The sequence below is a fragment of the Mus caroli genome, chromosome 7, assembly GCF_900094665.2.
Source record: "Mus caroli chromosome 7, CAROLI_EIJ_v1.1, whole genome shotgun sequence".
Taxonomy (NCBI): domain Eukaryota; kingdom Metazoa; phylum Chordata; class Mammalia; order Rodentia; family Muridae; genus Mus; species Mus caroli.
In genome coordinates, this window is record NC_034576.1 from 37390442 (window position 1) to 37408925 (window position 18484).

General features: G+C 48.6%; 1 protein-coding gene across 4 annotated transcripts; it reads left to right on the forward strand.

Annotated features, from left to right (window-relative positions):
* The first annotated feature begins 447 nt into the window (after positions 1-447).
* On the forward strand, positions 448-14012 carry C7H19orf12 (chromosome 7 C19orf12 homolog). Of its 4 annotated transcripts, none has more exons than XM_021167167.2 (3): positions 448-745; positions 5787-5957; positions 12082-14012. In XM_021167167.2, exons 2-3 carry the CDS (start codon positions 5798-5800, stop codon positions 12345-12347), a joined length of 426 nt encoding a protein of 141 aa, XP_021022826.1. In that variant the 5' UTR covers positions 448-745; positions 5787-5797; the 3' UTR covers positions 12348-14012. The 4 variants fall into 4 exon arrangements, with proteins under 4 accessions (XP_021022826.1, XP_021022825.1, XP_021022829.1 ...); XM_021167166.2 differs by having other exon boundaries at positions 449-740; XM_021167170.2 differs by lacking the exon at positions 448-745 and adding an exon at positions 796-1118.
* The last annotated feature ends 4472 nt before the right edge of the window (positions 14013-18484 follow it).

Consider the following 18484-nt stretch of genomic DNA (forward strand, 5'->3'; position numbering starts at 1 on the left):
CTCATAGCCCCACAGAGAGCAAGGAGCTAATCTATTCTTAGCCTCAGTTAACTTTGGCTCTTGAAAGTCACCCAAACTCGGGCAAAAGCTACTACTCGAAAACGCACAGAATTTTCCACTCCAGCCAGGAGAATCTTGATGTTAAAAGGGTATCAAGGCCTTCTAAGAAGACAGAAAAGAAGAAATAATATGGCTCTGCATAGGAGATCAGCTCTCCACCCACACCTGGCAGATCGAGCTAGGGGCCACTTGGACCTAGACTGGAGTTCGCTCGCCACACTCTCTATTTGGGTGGCATTGGCTAGGCCAGTCCCTCTGAATCTAGTTTGTCACTGACAACTCAGCAAGACTTTGCTCAGGGTTAAAGTTCAGTATTGGGAGAGATACCAGATTTGGCATATTTTCAGGCCAGCCCTAGAGTCCTTGGGACCAGGGGGCGGGGACTGCTCCCTTGGCCTCTTTGGATTTTTCTGCTACTCTTTGCTCTTTCCGAGTGGCTCCCTTTGCCCTGCAAGTGGAGTGGGCTCTGTTCTGGTCCTAGGAGGCCTGAAAGCTATACTAGCCCCTGCACGCCCACGCAGGCCCCAGCGTTAATTAACCAGCAGTCGCTCCTGACAGCCCAGCCCCTGTATCATCTCCCAGGTCCAGGACCCTGGTGGGGTAAAGGGTCCGGCAAGTCACAGACCCAGCGCAAAGGGCGATCGAGGAGAACTTTCCAGGAACCGTCCCAGATCCTAAACGTGAGGTTGGGCACTGAGTGGGGTGGCCAGGCGGAGAGGAGGTGGGGGCAGCGGGTCCTCGCGACACAGAGTCCCCTCCCAGAAGCTCCCCATTTCCGCAGGCACAGAGTTTCCTAGCCTGGGTCTTGGTGTCAGTCAATCAGACGCTGGGGCACAGAAGGGACGCCTCGCCCCGCCATCAAGATCTTTCCCCAGGCCTGTCCCAACTTGAGGACCCAGACCCGTGGGGACCCAGAGCTCCGCGACCCGGAAGGCCGGCAGAGCCGGAAGGTGGGAGGGCGGAGCCAGGGTGGCGGTGGCCTGTGAATGCCTCTCTGGAGCTGGCAGAGCAGAGCGGGCCTCAGTGCCTTGGCGATCCCAGACTCCAGCTCGGTAAAGGTGCGCGCGGGGAAGCCGGGGTCTGCGAAGCCGGTCGGGGACCCCACGGTGTCAGGCCCAGTGCTGGAGCTGTTCATCTCAATGCAAAGGACCTGAGACACTGAAGGCCTAAGCTGCAGCGCCGAGGTTGGAGTAGTCAGCAGCTCCGTGCGCTTCCAGTCGCAGCCTGGATGCTTGGGAGTGCGCGTGCGCGGGTGCGGTGTCTCCCACAGCTAATGCCTTCTGCCTAGCGGACTGCTGCGCTTGGCTCAGAGAGGGAGGAAATCTGGGCTCTAGCTTAGGGATGGCCAGGAATGAATGTCAGGGGATCAAAGGGCCAGATTAATTGGAGCTGTTGTTGTAAAACGTTCTTCTATGACTAAGTAGATAAGGTGCATGCATGGCCAGGTGCAGAGGGCACGGTGCTGCTGAGTGATGGGTGTCAGTTAAGTCTGCGAGCTATGTAGTGAACCTACCACTGACCACTTCTGATCTTTCAAGAGAAATTAGGAAGATCTAAGATTTTATTATTGCTGTTATTTTGAGACTGGGTCTCACTATGTAACCTTCACTGGTTTTGATCTTGGAGTCCTACCGTAGCCTCCCCCATGCTGGGGTTATGGGAGGGAGCCAGCACACCCTCGATATCTTCTTATTTTTAAATAACAACAATCAAGTAAGTAAACAACTTAGTAGGCTGGAAGAACGGGTGATGAACTTCACAGAGGACAGAGTGCAGCTGGGGAATTCCAGACAGGGGAGCAAATATTGCTATTTGGCCAAAGACCTGTTTTCTACTCAGTTTCTGTTTGTTTCTCCCTGCTGCCTCCCCTCACCCACCCCCTGCCCCCGACACATTTCCTCCTTCTACTCTGGGGATTTGAATCCCAGCTTCATCTAAGATTGCTATAAAGAACATGGAGCCCCCTGTTACTCTGAGGCCTCCTCCTCTGTCCCTCACAACTTGATTGGACTCAGGTCAGGCTGCTGTCCAAAGGTTTGAGTTTTCACCTCCTCTGTGTATGGGAGCCCTGCTGTCATCTTCCCTCCAGTCTGGGTGACTATAGGACATCAGGGCTCCCAGTTAGCTTTTGTCTTCCCTATGGCTGGCAGATGGACTTCCGGTGAACAGGACCTGTTTTGAGGACAGCACTATTGAAATCGTTCTGCTCCTGTGGGAAGGTCTTGTCTTCTGCGCCCCCCATCTCTTCCTCACAGACAGACAGAGGTGGCCCCCAGGAAAGAGGAGAATGGGGCGTGTTACCTTTCAGTCTCTTGAGCCTGAAGAATTCAGAAAGTGAAAGCTTTCACAGACTCCAGGTTCCAAACCTTTCTTTCACAACAAAAGCCTGTTGCTGCCATAACTTCTGGAATTAATCTTCAGGAAACCTAGGCCAGCCTTGCCTTGCCTTGCCTTGGAGACTGCAGAAGCCCAGCTGGGGCAGAACCTTTCTTGCCCAGCTCTCCTGCCCCCTGGCACCTGCTAAGGAGCCTGGCTTGTCTTCTGGCAAAGGCTTGTCTGGGCGTGGTAGAGATTGAGAATGGCATGTGCATGTTGGTACCTTTTATGCTCCATGGGTTTTGACTTAATGTTATTCAGAGCAAATCTGGAGGTAGATAATCCTTTGAGTAGGTAATCAGGGGTAAAATGGGTGAGTCCAGTACTCCATTCCCAGCTCCCTCCCCCCACCCTGTCCACACTTTTAACATTCTGTAGTTTCGGCTACTCACAGCCAAATAGTAAGTGAAAAAAAAAAAATTCAGAAATGAACAGTTCATGAGTTTGAAATACTATGCAAGTTTTAAGTCATGGGCTGTTCTATATGGTTAGAAATTTCATTCTGAGTAGCATGATGAGCTCAAGTAAACCCGTTTTATTAACAATGATCCCAAAGCTTAGGTGTTACAGTGCCAAGAAACCAGAGCAAAAAGGCTGGCTGGACTGACTGATCGTGCTTTCAAGCATCTGCTGGAGTCTCCCTGTGTGTTCCTTATGGGTGAGGGGGCTGCTGTGTGCATCTCTGTCCTAACTCCTTCACATGCCTTGTCTTGTTAGGAAACCACCTTTGTGAGAGTGCAGATGCTTATTCTGTGATTTGGACTGGTGCCTGTGTGCTGGTGCTGAAGCTGGCCGAACCTCAGAACCAGAATGGCACAGGCCTTGTGCTTCCGAGTATGGGTGGTGTCCTGCAGCCCTCTGAGACCTGGGCTGTACCTGAACAACAACAACAACAACAACAACAACAAAACCCAAAAGCTGGCTGTGCACCAAAGCTAAACTAGGAAGTGCTTAGCTACTTTACAGATTGGGGGTGGGGTATTAGTCTTTTGAAAGGAAGGTATTCATCTAAAGTTTGTCAACATGGATAAGGAAGTCAGAGATGATGGTGCAAACCTACAGTACCGGGAGTTAGGAACCCCATACAGAAGGTCCATGAGTTCCAGGTTAGCCTGGGTTACATAGTAAGTAACGAAGTCTCAGAAGGGGGTGGGGGTGACAAAATTGGACATTTCCAGGACTAGAGCACAACATACAATGTCCAGAAGTTTTTTTTTTAAAGATTTATTTATGTATATGACACTGTTGCTGTCTTCAGACACACTAGAAGAGGGCATCAGATCCCATTACAGGTGGATGGTTGTGAGCCACCATGTGGTTGCTGGGAATTGAACTCAGGACCTCTGGAAGAGCAGTCAATGCTCTTAACCACTCAGCCATCTCTCCAGTGCCCCTGAAGTTCTTAAAAATAGCCTTGTGACAGTATGGTGGCTCCATGGGTTCCTTATGAGGGCCCAGAACTCCCAGGGTCTCAGGGACAATTTTACACGAGGAGATTTGGATTCTGCAGAGTTCTTGGGTATCAAGAAAAACCAAGCAAAGCCCAGGAGAATGTCAGCCTGTTGATGGTAGCCTGGGACTCCCCCAGGAAGTTCCCTCAGCTGACTAAGGCCTCAGCCTCCTGGGAGCAGGAAACACCTCTTGGAAGTATCACGTCTGCTGCTTTTTCTTACCAGCCTTATGAGGTGGCCTCTCAGTGTGTGGTCTCTCCTTACCTACCACTCCCTCTGCGGGGCACAGTCCACCTCACCTATGGCAATGCCTCTGTCCCTCACTTCCCAGCCAGCAAGGCAATGCGTCCTGATCCTAGCAAACTGCTCGTAGGCTCACTGTTCTTCAGGGCTGCCTGTGATTTCCTGTATCTTGCAAGCCCATGGTTTCCTGTATCCTGCAAGCCCCCGGCTGGCTCTTGTTTTGAGACAGGGTCTCTTGCTCTGTAGGGCAGGCAAGCCGGATCTCACTGTGTAGCCCAGGCTGGCCTCAGACTCATCTGACCTTTCTTCTACTTCCCAAGTGCCAAAATTGCGCCTATGAGCCACCATGCCAAGCAGCCAGCCTCTGGAGATCTTTCAGTTATTTTGTTCTGTGATTGTTTCATCGCGGTAGTTCATACTGTTCCTGGTTTTCTTTATTACTAATTAACTAAGTAATCATCATTCTTTTTATCTTGGTAGAGAGCCTAGCTATCTAATCCAGGCTTGCCACGGGCTCATAATCCTGCTCTAGCTTCCCAAGTACTGAGTATTGCCTTGTGGTACCATACCTAGCTCTTGTCTCTGCCTGTAATGTCCCAACAGGGTCCGCAGTGCAGAGTCGATCACTCTGCATCCTTCTTGCTCATCCTTTACAAGGGCCCAGCCGATAAATGGTCTCTCTTCATCTTTTTTTCTTTTCTTTTCTTTTAAAAGTATCGTTCATGCCAGACATATGCTCTCCCATATAGAATTGTACTTTCAGCCCCATTTTCACTCCATATTAAAGCTAAATATCTGACTCTTGGCTTCAGGTTGGTTACTCAGCAGGCCAGTGCCAGTGTGGCCTCAGAATCTTGTCCTTTCCCCAATTTCTGGCTTGGCTCAGATACCATGCCACATCAAGAGGCCATCTGGATTTGGCTTTTCCTGTTCCCGACAGCCTTTATACATTGAAGGTTTCGTGAGCCACTTTGGAAGTGTGTTTGTGTGAGAGGTCAGGTTAGCTTGGTAGGAGCTAGTGAAGCCTGTGGCTGAGGCTGCTTCCTCATTTGTCAGAAGTCTGAAGTTAATCAGAAGGCAGAAAAGACCTTTCATCCACTCGGCTGCTTCTTTCTGTAGCTTGTTAGCTCATGCCCAGGCTTTTGGCTTCAGAGAAGCACAGAGGGCTGTGTGCCTCTCTGGCATGCACATGGCCAAGCAATTCTTCCCAGAAGATGGGAGCTCCTTCTAAAATGCTGTAAAGTGTTACATTGGGTTAAAATACTCATAAGTGTATTAAAAATCTTCCTTTCATCTGTAAGGTATAGTGGTAGTATCTCTCCTATTACCCCAGCACTCAAAAACCTGAGAGAAAATGATTATGAGTCCAGACTGGTCTGGAATATGTAGCAAGACTTTATCTCAAAAAACAAAGGCAAACATGCACTCTAGAGATGACTCTGAAGTTAAGAAAACTGGCTATCGTTCCAGAGGACCTAGGTTCAATTCCCAGCACCCACATGGTATCTCACAATGGTCTGTAACTCTAGTCCAGGGGGTCTCTGCCTTCTGAGGGCACAGACACATATGCAGCAGGACACGTGTCTACTTTTTTTTTTTAAGTACACAAAACGAGCAAACACCAAAGCCCACCTATCTCTCTGAATCATCTCCTAGGGTCTGCTGAGATGCCCATCATGGTAGATGACGTCATGAAGCTTCTGTGCTCCATTTCCCAGGAGAGGAAAATGAAGGCGGCCGTCAAGCACTCTGGAAGGGGTGCCATGGTTGCGGGGACAATAGCCTTCGTCGGTGGCTTGCTTGGTGGCCCACCAGGAATAGCTGTTGGTGAGTGAGAGTGATTTTACAGGTACAGCCAGCCTTGGGGCTATCATAAAAGCTCAAGGGTCAGGCCTGTCATCCTTGCACTTGGGATACAGGAACATGGGAAGTTCAAGGATAGCCTGAGCTACAAAGTGTGTTTCAGGCCTCCAGCATGGTTGGGGTTTTGGGAACACATGGGAGAATGACCTGATAAGTACAAATGGTGCCTGTCACATGGCCTGCCCGGTCCTGTTTGTATGGTATGCCCCGTCAGAACCACAGCTTCTGAGCTTTTGTGTAATGCAGAATTCTCTTGGCCCTGGTGTTTGTATCTCTCAGAGCCTGCAGGCACCTTTCCTCCAATGCCAGAAACCCTTTCCTGGAATTCCTCTGCCCTTTCTCTCTCTCTCTCTCTCTCTCTCTCTCTCTCTCTCTCTCTCTCTCTATATATATATATATATATATATATATATATCCTCTGATGGATATATATAGATCCTCTGATTCTTGGCCACCAAGAATCAGATCCTCTGATGGACTATATATATATATATATATATATATATATATATATATATATATCCTTGAGTCTAAAAGTACTGGGTGTCTGGGTCCTGAGAAGGGACCCGGAGAAGAAGCTAAGCCCGCCAACTTCCTTCCTTGAGTGTGGCTGTGTCTTTATGTGCCTTTTCCTGCTGTGAGAGAACACCATGACCAAAGGCAGCTTGGGGTCAGAAGGGTTTATTTCAGCATGAAGGAGAGTCAGGGCAGGAACTCAGGGCAGGAGCCTAGAGGCAAGCACTGAAGCAGAGGCCACGGACTGCTGCTTCCCGCTTCTCTTGGCTCAGTGTGCTTGCTTTGTCCTCTGATGGACTGTTCAGCACAGTGTGGTTAGCATCCCCACATAGGCTGGGCACCTGCCACGTGCAGCTGGGCAGTTCTTCACTGACTGCTGTGGTTTCCAGTCCCCATATCCTAGCAGGCTGGGCAGAGGGGGGCTCTTTTGTGCTGAGGTTGGTTTCGGTTTCCCAGGTTGCCGACACCCCTTCCTGCTTAGTCTGTTCTTCCCTTCAGTGGCAGTGTTGACATCTGAGAAGGTTGCATTAAACGAAAGCTACATTTCATAGAAACGGAAGAACACTCACAGATGGCCCAGACCTTCTCCTTTTGTGTTTTCAAATTCTGTGAATTCAGGAGCTCAGACATCAACTTCTTCCTACGACAGGAGAAGACAGCCCACATCTTGTTTCCCTAGAGTTGCCCTCACCTTCCACTCCTACCTAAGTGTCCTGGGGACGCTTGGCTGGGGCTGTTGTATCATATGGCTATGTCCTGTTCTGTCTCTGTTGTGGCAGCCCATATTTTATTCAGGTTGAGCAAGAGCAGAGTCTGTCTGGACTTGCTGCCTCTGGCCCCTGGTCATGGTGGGTGCTTCATTTTCTTTAAAAGACACATAGCTTCTCCTTTCTCCAAAGGTCTAGTAGCAACTTGTGCATCGACGTCCTGATATCCCCACTGCATTAAGTACTCTTGTAAATCAAATATTGATGTTCCGTATGGAGGTAGTACAGATGCTTGCCGTACAGTCAGGTCAAGAGGTTCACTGGTATCAGGAGGAATAGTGCAGTCAGACTTGTATGAACATCCCTTCCTGGGATGCCTCTTTCTCTTAGAGACCAAATCTAGCTGCGCGTTTGTAGGGAGCTGTCTGCTTCCAGAGCCACACTGCTTGGGTGTCAGTCTCTGTCTCCTGAGTCCAGCCTACAAGTGGGTTCTCCCTGACATAAGCTGGGTGGTCTGTTTACTTAATGAAACATTTATAAAGTGAGTATTTTTATTTTATACGCATGGGTGTTTTACCTGCGTGTCCATGAACTATATGCATGCAATACTCACAGAGGCCAGAAGAGGGCGTTAGGTTGTTTGGAACTGGAGTTAAGGATGGTTGTGAGCCACCCTGTGGGTGCTAGGAATCAAACAGTAGCCCTCAGCAAGAGCAGCCAGGGCCCTGCTCTTAACCACTGAGCCTACTCTCCGGTCCCACCTACCTTTTTTGAGCTATGATCTCTATGAATGTCAGACTAGTCTGAAACTATGTATCCCAGATTGATGTTCCTTAATGAGGTGGTACAGATGCTTGCAGTATGGTCAGATCAAGAGGTTCACTCGTGTTAGGAAGACAAATCTGAGATCCTCATGCCTCAGCCGCCAGAGTGCTGGAATTACAATCATGGTGTCCCAGTATTAAAAGAAGAGAAGAGGAGGGCATCTCCAGGGAGTCCGCAAAGAAGCAGTGATCATGCGCAGTGCTATCTGTTCCTGGACCATCGAGGAGCGGCTTTCCCTTGGGACCGGAAGCTGTGCTCCCAGGGCTCTCCCGATCTCCCACAGCACACTGCCATCCCAGCTGCTGGCTCTGAAACACCAGGGGAGCAGAATCCCGCTCAGTCACCCCCTGCCCACTGCGTCCTCCACTCCAACACACACCTGCCCTCTCCTGCCAAGGCTAACTTCCCATTTAGCCACAGCCTGTCCTGCTGCGCACCTCCCTTAGACACACTGCTCTCTGCGTGCCCTGTTTTGCTGGTCCCTTCTGCTCTGCTGTTCCTGGCTTCCCCTTAGAGGGTCCTGGGAGCATTGTTTGGCCCTAAGGGGCCCCGTCTCAGAAATTCTGACAAGCGCCATAGGCTGACCTGGCAGCAGAAGATGTGGTCAGTGCAGTGGATGCTTAGATCCCAGCTTGTCCTTCACCCTCCGCCCCCCAAACTGTCAGATGGGCTTCTCAGTTATTCTGCCCCACCTTACCCAGTTCCTGCACTAGACTGGCTAAGCCTCTTGGACTACAGTAAATAGGAAAGATGCTGACCCCGCCCACCTTGTTGTCACCTGGAGCCTGATGCAGTGACGCAACCACCTATCTCCTGAGTGAGATTCTATTCTCTTTCTCTGGCTTCCACCTAAGGCAGACAGGATGCTAACTTGCCTCCCGACTTCCACTCTAGGCCATTCCCTTCCTCCAGGAGGCGCTAAGGAGCTAAGCATTGCTCTCCTTTTGCTCTCCCTGCCGCACACCCTCAGGGTTCTGGTTCCATCTTTTCCTCTGTTCACAGAGAACCACTGGACAATCGTGTTGATTTTTGGTCGATATTCAATCTTAGACACCACTATTGTTGCTACTACCAGCACCAAATGGTCACCCCCACCCCCACCCCGTTTTGTCTGCACTGTCCTCCCCAACAACACTTTAGGGGAAGGGGGGCTGACCTCACACCAGGGAGCATGCCCTTGGATGCTATAGCATAGTGAGGAGGGGTGCCCACTTTAATGGGGAAAGTGTGTAGGAAAACCTTTTCCCCTTGTTCTGTAGGGTAGGGGTAGCCGGTATTGGTGCCAGCCTCCGAATCCTCATCTGCGTTTCTGTTTGCAGTTACTTGAATTTTTTTTTTTTTTTTTGAGACAGGGTTTCTCTGCATAGCCCTGGCTGTCCTGGAACTCACTTTGTAGACCAGGCTGGCCTCGAACTCAGAAATTTGCCTGCCTCTGCCTCCCGAGTGCTGGGATTAAAGGCGTGCGCCACCACGCCTGGCAATTTTTTTTAAAAGGCCTTTTCTTGAAGGAAAAAAAAACACAAACATTTCATTTTGGAGTAGCAATATGTAGTTGCAAATATTGTGCAGAAAATTCCTGTGTTTCCCTCAGCCAGGTTTAGTTTTAGTGGGAATGTGTTTTCTGGTGGGGACTGAGCCGCCAGCACTCATGCAATCCAGTGAGATCTCTGTGTGACTGACCAGTCAGTGCTCAGTGGCCTTGTTTTTCTTCCAGTTGCCACTTTTTAATTTTTATTTATTTATTTATTTTTTATGTAGACTAGGCTGGCTTTGGACTTAGAGATCCCCTTGCCTCTGCCTCCCAAGTACTGGGATTAAGGGTGTGGGCCCCTATGCTCAGCTGACACCTTTGTTTTTTTGGTTTGGTTTTTGTGTGTGTTTTTTTTGTTTTTGTTTTTTTGTTTTTTTTTTTTTTTGAGACAGGGTTTCTCTGTCTAGCACTGGCTGTCCTGGAACTCAGAGATCTGCCTGTCTCTGCTTCCAAATGCCTCCAAATGCTGGGATTAAAGGTGTGGGCAACCACATGAGTACATTGCAGCCGTCTTCAGACACACCAGAAGAGGGCATCAGATCCTATTACAGATGGTTGTGAGCCACCATGGGGTTGTTGGGAATTGAACTCAGGACCTCCTGAAGAGCATGCAGTCAGTGCTCTTACCTGCTGAGCCATCTCTCCAGCCCAACACTTTGCTTTTATAACCTTGTTTTCGGTAGTCTCTTCTGGCCCGTGAGAGTTTCTTAGCCCTTCCTGGTTTTCCTGACCTTGATATTGGGGGAGAGGGGGTGCTGGCAGGTGTTTTATAGACTTCTCAGTTGTATGAGGAGCTTCTCCTGAGCCTTGGGAGGGAACGCCCCTGAGGTGAAGCATCTTCTGATCAGTCCAGGGATACACGGCATCCTGTGGCATCTCCAGTGAGGCTGACCTTGGTAACATAGTCAAGGTCATGTGTGATGAATTTTTCTACTCTAACGATTTTGGTTTCTTACCCCATATTCTGTCCCTTGGGAACAACTGAGTCTATCCAGGCTGCATCTGTGACTGTCTGATTGCTGATATGTACAGTTCATGGGAGGCTTTGAAGATACAGATCTAATGTGCCCAGTGACAGCGGTTGTCTGGCACACAGAGAAACCCTGTCTTGAAAAGCAAACAACAAAAAACCCAAAAAATTAAAAATTAAAAACAATGTTTCTAGGAGGGAGGGACTCTGTGAGGGGAACCAGGAGGGTGCTTGGGATGTAAATAAGGAAAGGAAGACAGACAGACAGACAGACAGACAGGCAGGCAGGCAGGCAGATAGACAGACAGGATGCATGTCTATTAAGAGAGCTTGGCTGGCCCCTGAGCCGCTCTCCCACCCTTCTCCCACAATACCAAGGACCTGGAAAAACAGTGAAAGCAGAAATCTAAAAATAGTGTTTTCTGACTGGGCAAGGTGGCTCGCACACACTTATGATACTCAGCTGAGATGCTGAGGCAGGGGGATCAAGAGTTCTGGACTGCCCCTGGCTCTATAATCCAAAAAAAAAAAAAAAAAAAAAAGTAAGAGAAAGTAAAACCAAGCCCTCCCCTGGAAAGAGAACTAGTAAATTCTGTTAGGTTTGCTTGGAGGATTGGGATGACAGAATCTCCAAGAGAACAACTTGCCTTGCTGCCAGAGTCATTCCCCATGTGAGTTCTCTAGGAATTCCCTAATCTCAAGGGCACGGTTCCTAACACCTCTGAATTTATATCGATTTGACACAAGCTTGAGTTATTTTGGAAGAGGGAATCTCAACTGAGAAAATGCCTCTCAACTGAGAAAATGCCTCCCGCTAGACTGACTGTGGGCAAGCCTGTGGTACATTTTCTTGATTGATGATTGATGTGGAAGAGCTTGGCCCATCGTTGGGGGTGCCATTCCTAAGCTGGCGGGTCTGGGTGCTAAAAGAAAGCAGGCTGAGCAAGCCAGTGAACAGTGCTCCTCTGTGGCCTCTGCATCAGCTCCTGCCTCCAGGCTCCTACCCAGACTTCCCTCAGCTATGGAGTGTGATCTGAGGTGTAAGATGAAATTAACCCTTTCCACCCCAAGTTGTTTATTGTCGTGGTGTTTTATTACAGCAACAGAACCCCCTAAGACTGGTACACTGTGGAAACGGTTCAGGCTCCCAGCCTTTCCAGGCAAATGGGTTTCCCCAGAAGATGCACGTACCTCTCTGCTTCTCCTTTATGGAGACAAATTGCTCTGGGAGCCACGTGGGGGGTGGGGGGGGCGGGGAGTGGGGGGTGTTCCTCAGCCATGAAGGGGATCATAGTTGGCACAGTTCTGAGGTAGGGAGGGTGTAAGTGAGGGGCACTGGGAGAAACCAATTTGAGTATCAATTATGTGGACCAAATGGACTAGAGACCACATCAACCTTTGCCCTGCGGAGTGCCTGGCAGAAGCTGGGCGTGCTGTGACCTGCTGGTGAATGTCCCCACTTGTCATGACTCTCGGCAAGAAACAAAGGCCATTGTTGGGGAATGAGGCTGACTAATTGAGCCCTTCCTTGTTTTCCAGGGGGGACCGTTGGGGGCCTGTTAGGTGCCTGGATGACGAGTGGACAGTTCAAGCCCGTTCCTCAGATCTTAATGGAGCTGCCCCCTGCTGAACAGCAGAAACTTGTTAACGAAGCCACGGCCATCATCAGGAACTTGGACTGGACGGACGCTGTGCAGCTGACTGCTCTGGTCATGAGCAACCAGGCCATGCAGCAGAAGCTCTTGGCCATGCTAACGACCTATGTCACCAAGGAGCTGCAGGCTGAGATCCGCTATGATGACTAGGCCCCGCCCCCTGGGGAGTGGGGCTCTCATTTTAGATGATTCTATGGCTCATTGAAGGTGACCAGGGAATGGGGGAAGCCTGACTTCTGGGAAACTTGTCTATTACCAGCATTGATTGTAAGCCGCCATGCTAGTGCATTCTGTTGGACCGTCCTGCTGGAGAGGCATCTGCCATGCCTCTTGGGCTGTGTGTGCTATGGAAAGGTACAGGTGTGCCTCTGTGGGCATTCACGAACAGCTTGGAGTCCTTCCGATGACCATGTGGGTCTAAAAGATTCTCATGTTGTTGGCTGGCCGACCATAGCAGATGCTTCTCTTTCTGTGAAGTGTACCTACAGGTACCTGTCACAGGATGGAATCCCCTTAGGCTCTGGGGTCTTGGGGTTCAGAGCCAGCTCTTGTCAGGATTGTGCTAACCTGCTGAGTGTTTCCCTTCCTTGGCCCAGGATTTCCCAGTGGTCTCATGGCGACAACTGTCCCTCCTTTGAGTGAAGCCACAGATGCCAGGCAGGCTCTATGCTCTGCTACAGGCTATGCCCTAGACGCTCTTGAGTAACTTTAGTTTAGCTTGTAGGAGCTTCTTCTGCCTCCTTAAGAAAAATCATGGCACTTCACTATCTTTTACTTTCCATGTCGATTCTGGACTCTTTTTGTTCTCTACACTTTCGGAGCCTAAATTCATTTAGCTCCGTTTTCTTTTTCTTCTTACTATGTTTCCTTGGGCTAGCCTTGAAGTCCTGGGCTCAAGCTACATAGCTGGGACTGTAGGCTTATGCCACCATACCTAGCTTTACCTCAAAGACTGTTGTCCACTCTACTTTTCCTAAGCCCTCCCGTGCTCTCCTGTCTGCTGGCTGCAAATTACAATTCATTTGTGTGAAAAGACAAAATTACCAATGACTCGAGTTCAGAGATTCTAACATAGCTAGGTGCTGTGGCGCAGACCCATACCCACGGTCTCAGATAATTGAAATCCACGGGCCCAGGAATTCAAGGCCAACAGGAAATTTCGGAAGCCAGGAGATGGGTGGGGACACACACATCTTCTTAGTCGGCTTTTATTTGCAGTCACAGAATCAAAGGCAGCAAGTGCTCTGGTGAGATGGAGAGAGAGGGTGGACAAGGGCGAGCAAGGGAAAGTGGAAACAGCAAGAAAACTAGATTAACCTCCCGGGACACTGGCTGTTTATGGATTGGGCTAGCCTCGCCTCCATTTCCCTAAGTGACAGAGGCTCAAATCTGACATTAGCTTGTTTGTTTTCCTTGTGTTGTGGATGGAAGCCAGGGCCTTGCATAGGCTAAGTGCCACCCCTGAGTGCGGCTCCTAGTCCTCCTCTCTGGGTCGATCCTAGGCAAGTTCTCTGAGTAATCTGGGGAGCTGCTGATTCCCGCCGAGCCTGGTCTCAGCCCGTGAGTGACTCAGCTTTGGTCTGGTTGGTTGGTCCCGGTGCTGGAGCTCAAGCAGTACCATCTAACATCGTATCCATTTGATTAAGCATTTGATACTTCCTCCTTATCCCTCCTTGGAGGTGCTCACTCATGGAGGGCAGGAGCTATGTGTCTCGGTCACTTCTCCTGCCTCCAGCTTGCTCCTGCCTGGCACCATGGCTTTGCGGGGTGTGTGTGGGGGGGTAGACACTCAATAAATATATATTTTTAAAGCTATGTATTTCATATCTTTCTGTTTGTTAATTTATATCGTTACTTATTTATTTTACATGTTTTGTCTGTATTTATATAAGTATGATGTATGTGTCTGGTTCCCACAGAGGCCATAGGAGGCACTGGACCTCCTGGAAACGATGTTACTGACAATTGTGAGCCACCATGTGGGTGCTAGGAACTGAACCCAGGCCCTCCGTTAGGGCATCAATGGCTAAGCAATCTCCCTCCTCTAGGTTTGGGTTTTTAAACCTGGGCTTCTTCATGTGATTCTGGTTGGCCTCAAACTCATGGTCTTTCTTCCTGCCTCAGCCCCTTGAACTCGGAGACTATAGGCAGGTATTTCCAAGCCAAGACAAATATGTTTTGTTGTTGTTGTTAGAAGTCTTTAAGTTCTTATTGTTTTTTTTCTTTGTTTAGTTTTTTTGTTTGTGTTTTGTTTTGTTTTGAGACAGGATCTCATGTAGCCCAGGCTAGCCCCCAACTCTATGTAGCCAAAGATGACCTTGAACTCTTGATTCTCCAGCCTCCATCACTGCCAAGTGTTGGGAATTACAGAGATAATACCTTTATGTCAGACTTCAGTAGGTATTTTTGGAAGTCATTGTTTTGAAATCACTTCCTGTGGAATTCCTCCAGGAAGGAAACATGAGACAGAAGAGACCTAGAATCCAATTTTAAGCTTTTTGAAGCCACTGAGCTGCTAGCCATGGAAGTTGGAGTTTGGCCTGGCGTCCCTAGAACCCAGAGCCTCACTTGAGCACCGTGTGGTCCCCCAGTTTTCACAAACAGGTTTAAGATATGTTTTCACGTGAAATAGTTTTAGTCAAATGCTTGCCGTCTCTGAAGTAGGGTATCCCAACCTCAGATAGTCCTACCCCAAGGTATTCTCCGATGCTATATCCTTTCAAAACTACTACCTGACTATCATCAAATTACTAATAAATTACTTTTCCCTGAAAAAGTCACTCTCTGTGTATTTTGTGGAAACCACTTCGGAAGCCTTTAACATTAAAAGGAAGATTGCTCCATCTGAGGCTTGACAGGACAGGTAAAAGCTCCCTGGCCCAGTTCGTGACGGCCATTTCCGGGCAGCGTGAGCCATGTTACTGCAAGCCATGCTTAGCCTCCACCAGCCCTCCAGCCCCAGTCCCGTGTAGGCAGTGCTGGGACCAGGGCTCTCTGCATGGCGGCAGCCCAGACTTTCTGCAGTCCCAGGGAGGTGCTGGTCTAAGGGCCAGCTTTGCAGTACAGATCTCTCTGTGTAAAGGAAGCCTCCTGTGGACTTCACCCCATGGGGATAAGGCTGGAAGGGGTGGAGCCTTTGTCTCACAGTCTGCCTCAGTGAGCCTCTCTGCTGGGTAGCCTATGTGACCTGGAACTCATGATGTCAGTGGAAGGTGGTGGGACAGGGCTGTGAGCGGATGCTGTCTTTGGAAACTGGCTCTTCTGGTTCAACCTGACATCCCGTTCCCATTCTCCCGGCTAAACAGTAAGGGACCCTCACAACCCCTTGCTCACAGCCCCTTAAGCTAAAAGTCTAAAATCAGGACCCTACCTCCAGTTGCTATAGCTCTGAAGTTGCCCACCTTTCGTACAGAGGTGAAGACGTTGGTTGGCAGATCCGGGGCAATGAGATCCCAAGTAAGATTTTTTTAGCTCAGTGTTTCAAGTTAGGGAATGTTTCTTTTTTGTTTTGTTTTGTCATTTTGAGTTGGGGCCTCACTGTATCATTGTACAGTGTAGGCTATGGAGGTCAACAATCCTCCTGCCTCAACCTCCCAAGTGCTGTGAGTAGAGGCATGTGCCCCGTTTTGTATGTCAAATTCTGCAGTTGCTTACACCCAAGCCTTTAGAAACGTTAAGAGTTGTAATAGATTCCCTTTGTTAGGCCTGGCACGAACCTTAAAGGGAGCCAGGATGTGACCTGTAAGAGGAAGCAGTCTGGATTCGCTTGGAACCAGCCACTGTAGATGGTTTCATCCTGGGGTTAGCTCTGGGGGTTTGGCCTTGGCTTAACGGGTTTGATTTTGTTTAGACTGGAGTTATTTTTGAGATAGGGCTTCACTGTGTAGTTAAAGACTTGTCTCGAACTATGATCCTTCTGCTTCGGCCACCTATGTTCTAAGATCACAGGCATGCCCACCTTCAACTCTGTATTTTAGAACAATTCTTAGAAACTATTCATCTCCTTTTATTTTTAACTGATTTTTCTTGCTGGAAACTTAGAAAAGTCCAGAGAACTGTACTCCGTCTGCCTCTGTAGTATGCACCACCAACTTCCTATTTCTTTTTAAAATGTATGTATGTATTTGTGTGTGTATGGGTGTTAGGCTTACATGTATGTCAGTGTACTGCAGGTGTGCCTAATGTCCACATGGGCCGGAAGAGGGCGTCAGATTCCCTGGAACTGGATTTACAGCCAGGTGTGAACCACCATGTGTCTTCAGTCCTTGGGGCTGGAGAGATATAGCCCAGTGGTCAATTCCAGCAACCACATGGTAGCTCACAACCATCTGTAAAGGGATCTGATGCCCTCTGCTGGTGTGTCTGGAAACAGCTACTGTGTACACATATACATAAAATAAATCTTAAAAAAAAAAGAAAAAGAAAAAGTATTTTAAACTTCTTGGAAACCCTGGCAATGGTTACACAATATCCTTTATACTACAGCATTTGGGATTGTGCAAGGGTGGTCTTATAGGCAAGTTCCTGTCATCCAAGCGCTGCAGTGAACAAGCTTGTGTATCTCCGTAATTTGGATTGTGATAGTCTTTGGACAGATACCTCCAGAGCGAAATGGCTGCATTTAAAAGTATGTGTTGTTCAATCAAAATCTCTCATTAATTTACCCTCCAAGTTTTGGCTTGCTGGTCTCCTGTCCTCTCCATTAAACTCTGCTGTTTAATCTAGGTCCAGGCCTCCCTGAGAAGGGACTCCCTACAGGGCTGTGTCTCCACTAGTAGCTGGTAGCAGCAGGTGACAGGGCACACACGGTGGTGTGACACACACCTGCTCCCGCTGGGGAGGAAGCAGAGGGGAGTAAGCTAAGACTGGGACCCGGTAATTATAAAAAGCAGCCATCTGCTCCGAGGCCGGTTATTAACCTGCGTCGGGTGCTGACGTGACAGCGCCAGCGAGATTTTTTTCCCCCCCACAGGCAGATGGTGTATTTTCAGCCAGATTTGACTTTGACTCTGTGTTTGGAGATACAGCCGGGGCCTGGAAGGAAGCGGGCGGGAGGGCTGCAGGGCGAAGGAACTATGACTAAAGATGCAGGGCAGAGGTCCCATAGCCAAGGATGTAGGAGTAAGACCCCATGGCCAAGGAAGGATGCAGGAGGCTAGGGCTGAAGGCGACCATTCAGCGGCGATTATGAGGTGCCATCTAGCGGCGAACTGCGCACTCGCTGTTCTGCTCTGCAGCTCGGGCCGCAGCGCCCTCTACTGATCACCATGCAAAGCCCAGGATGTCGCCACAGCGGGGGTTTGTTTTATGAGCTAGGGTGCAAAGGGCTTGAGCACTTCCTGAAGTTTTAATACGCCATGAGTAGAACATAGACTGGATCTCCTGCTGCAGCCTTTTTTTTTTTTTTTTTTTTTTTAAACATACAAAACTGGATGTTTCATCATTCTGAGCAATCAACATATGGTAATTAAGAAATACCAGGATTCATCTCATTCTGGGTCTGTCTGGTGTCTACAGTTTGTTGGGAGGAGATAAGTGGCTTCATTAGCCGGGAAAGGCTTCAGAGGCCATTAAGATAATGGTGGCTTAGAAGGCTGAGTTCTGCCCTGGCTGAATCACAGCCTTGGGGTTAGTTCTGGCTATCCCAGTCTTGGCAGATGAAGGGTTTTCCACCAAGGGTGTTTTTCTGTTGTTGATGTGATAGCCATTCACTTTATTATTTTAGATTTTTTAAATTTTTATTAAGGTTTTAAGACTTTTTTTTTTAATATGTATTAGTATTTTGCTCACATTGTGTGTCTGATTCTTGTGCACTCTGGAACTAGAGTTATGCACGGTTATAAGTCGCCATGTGGGTGCTAGAAATTGAACCTAGATCCTTTGTAAAAAAAAAAAAAAAAAAAAAAACAACTGCTGAGCCATCTCTCCAGCTGCCTTAATTTTTACTTTAAAAAAATTAGATTTAGTTTTTTGGGAGTGGTGGCAATGATCTCTGAATTTGAAGCCAGCCTGGTCTACATTAGCAAGTTCCAGGCCAGCCAGGGATATACGATAAGGTCCTGTAACAAATGTAATAATACAATATAACATCAATGTACATATTTAAAGTTTTATTTAGTTTTTATTTATTTATGTCTGTGCACGTAAGTGCAGGTGCCCTCAGGAAGGCCAGATGAGAGGGGGTCAAATGGAGCTGGAGTTACAGATGGTTTGAGCTGCCATTTGGGTGCTAAGAATTGAACCTGGGTCTTCTGGAGTTGCAGTCAGTGCTCTTTAATCTCAGTGTG

Coding starts and splice junctions, on each gene's coding strand:
- C7H19orf12 (XM_021167167.2), top strand. CDS start 5,798: ATGCCCATCATGGTAGATGACGTCATGAAGCTTCTGTGCTCCATTTCC. Junction 5,958..12,081: donor CCCACCAGGAATAGCTGTTG/GTGAGTGAGAGT, acceptor CTTGTTTTCCAG/GGGGGACCGTTGGGGGCCTG.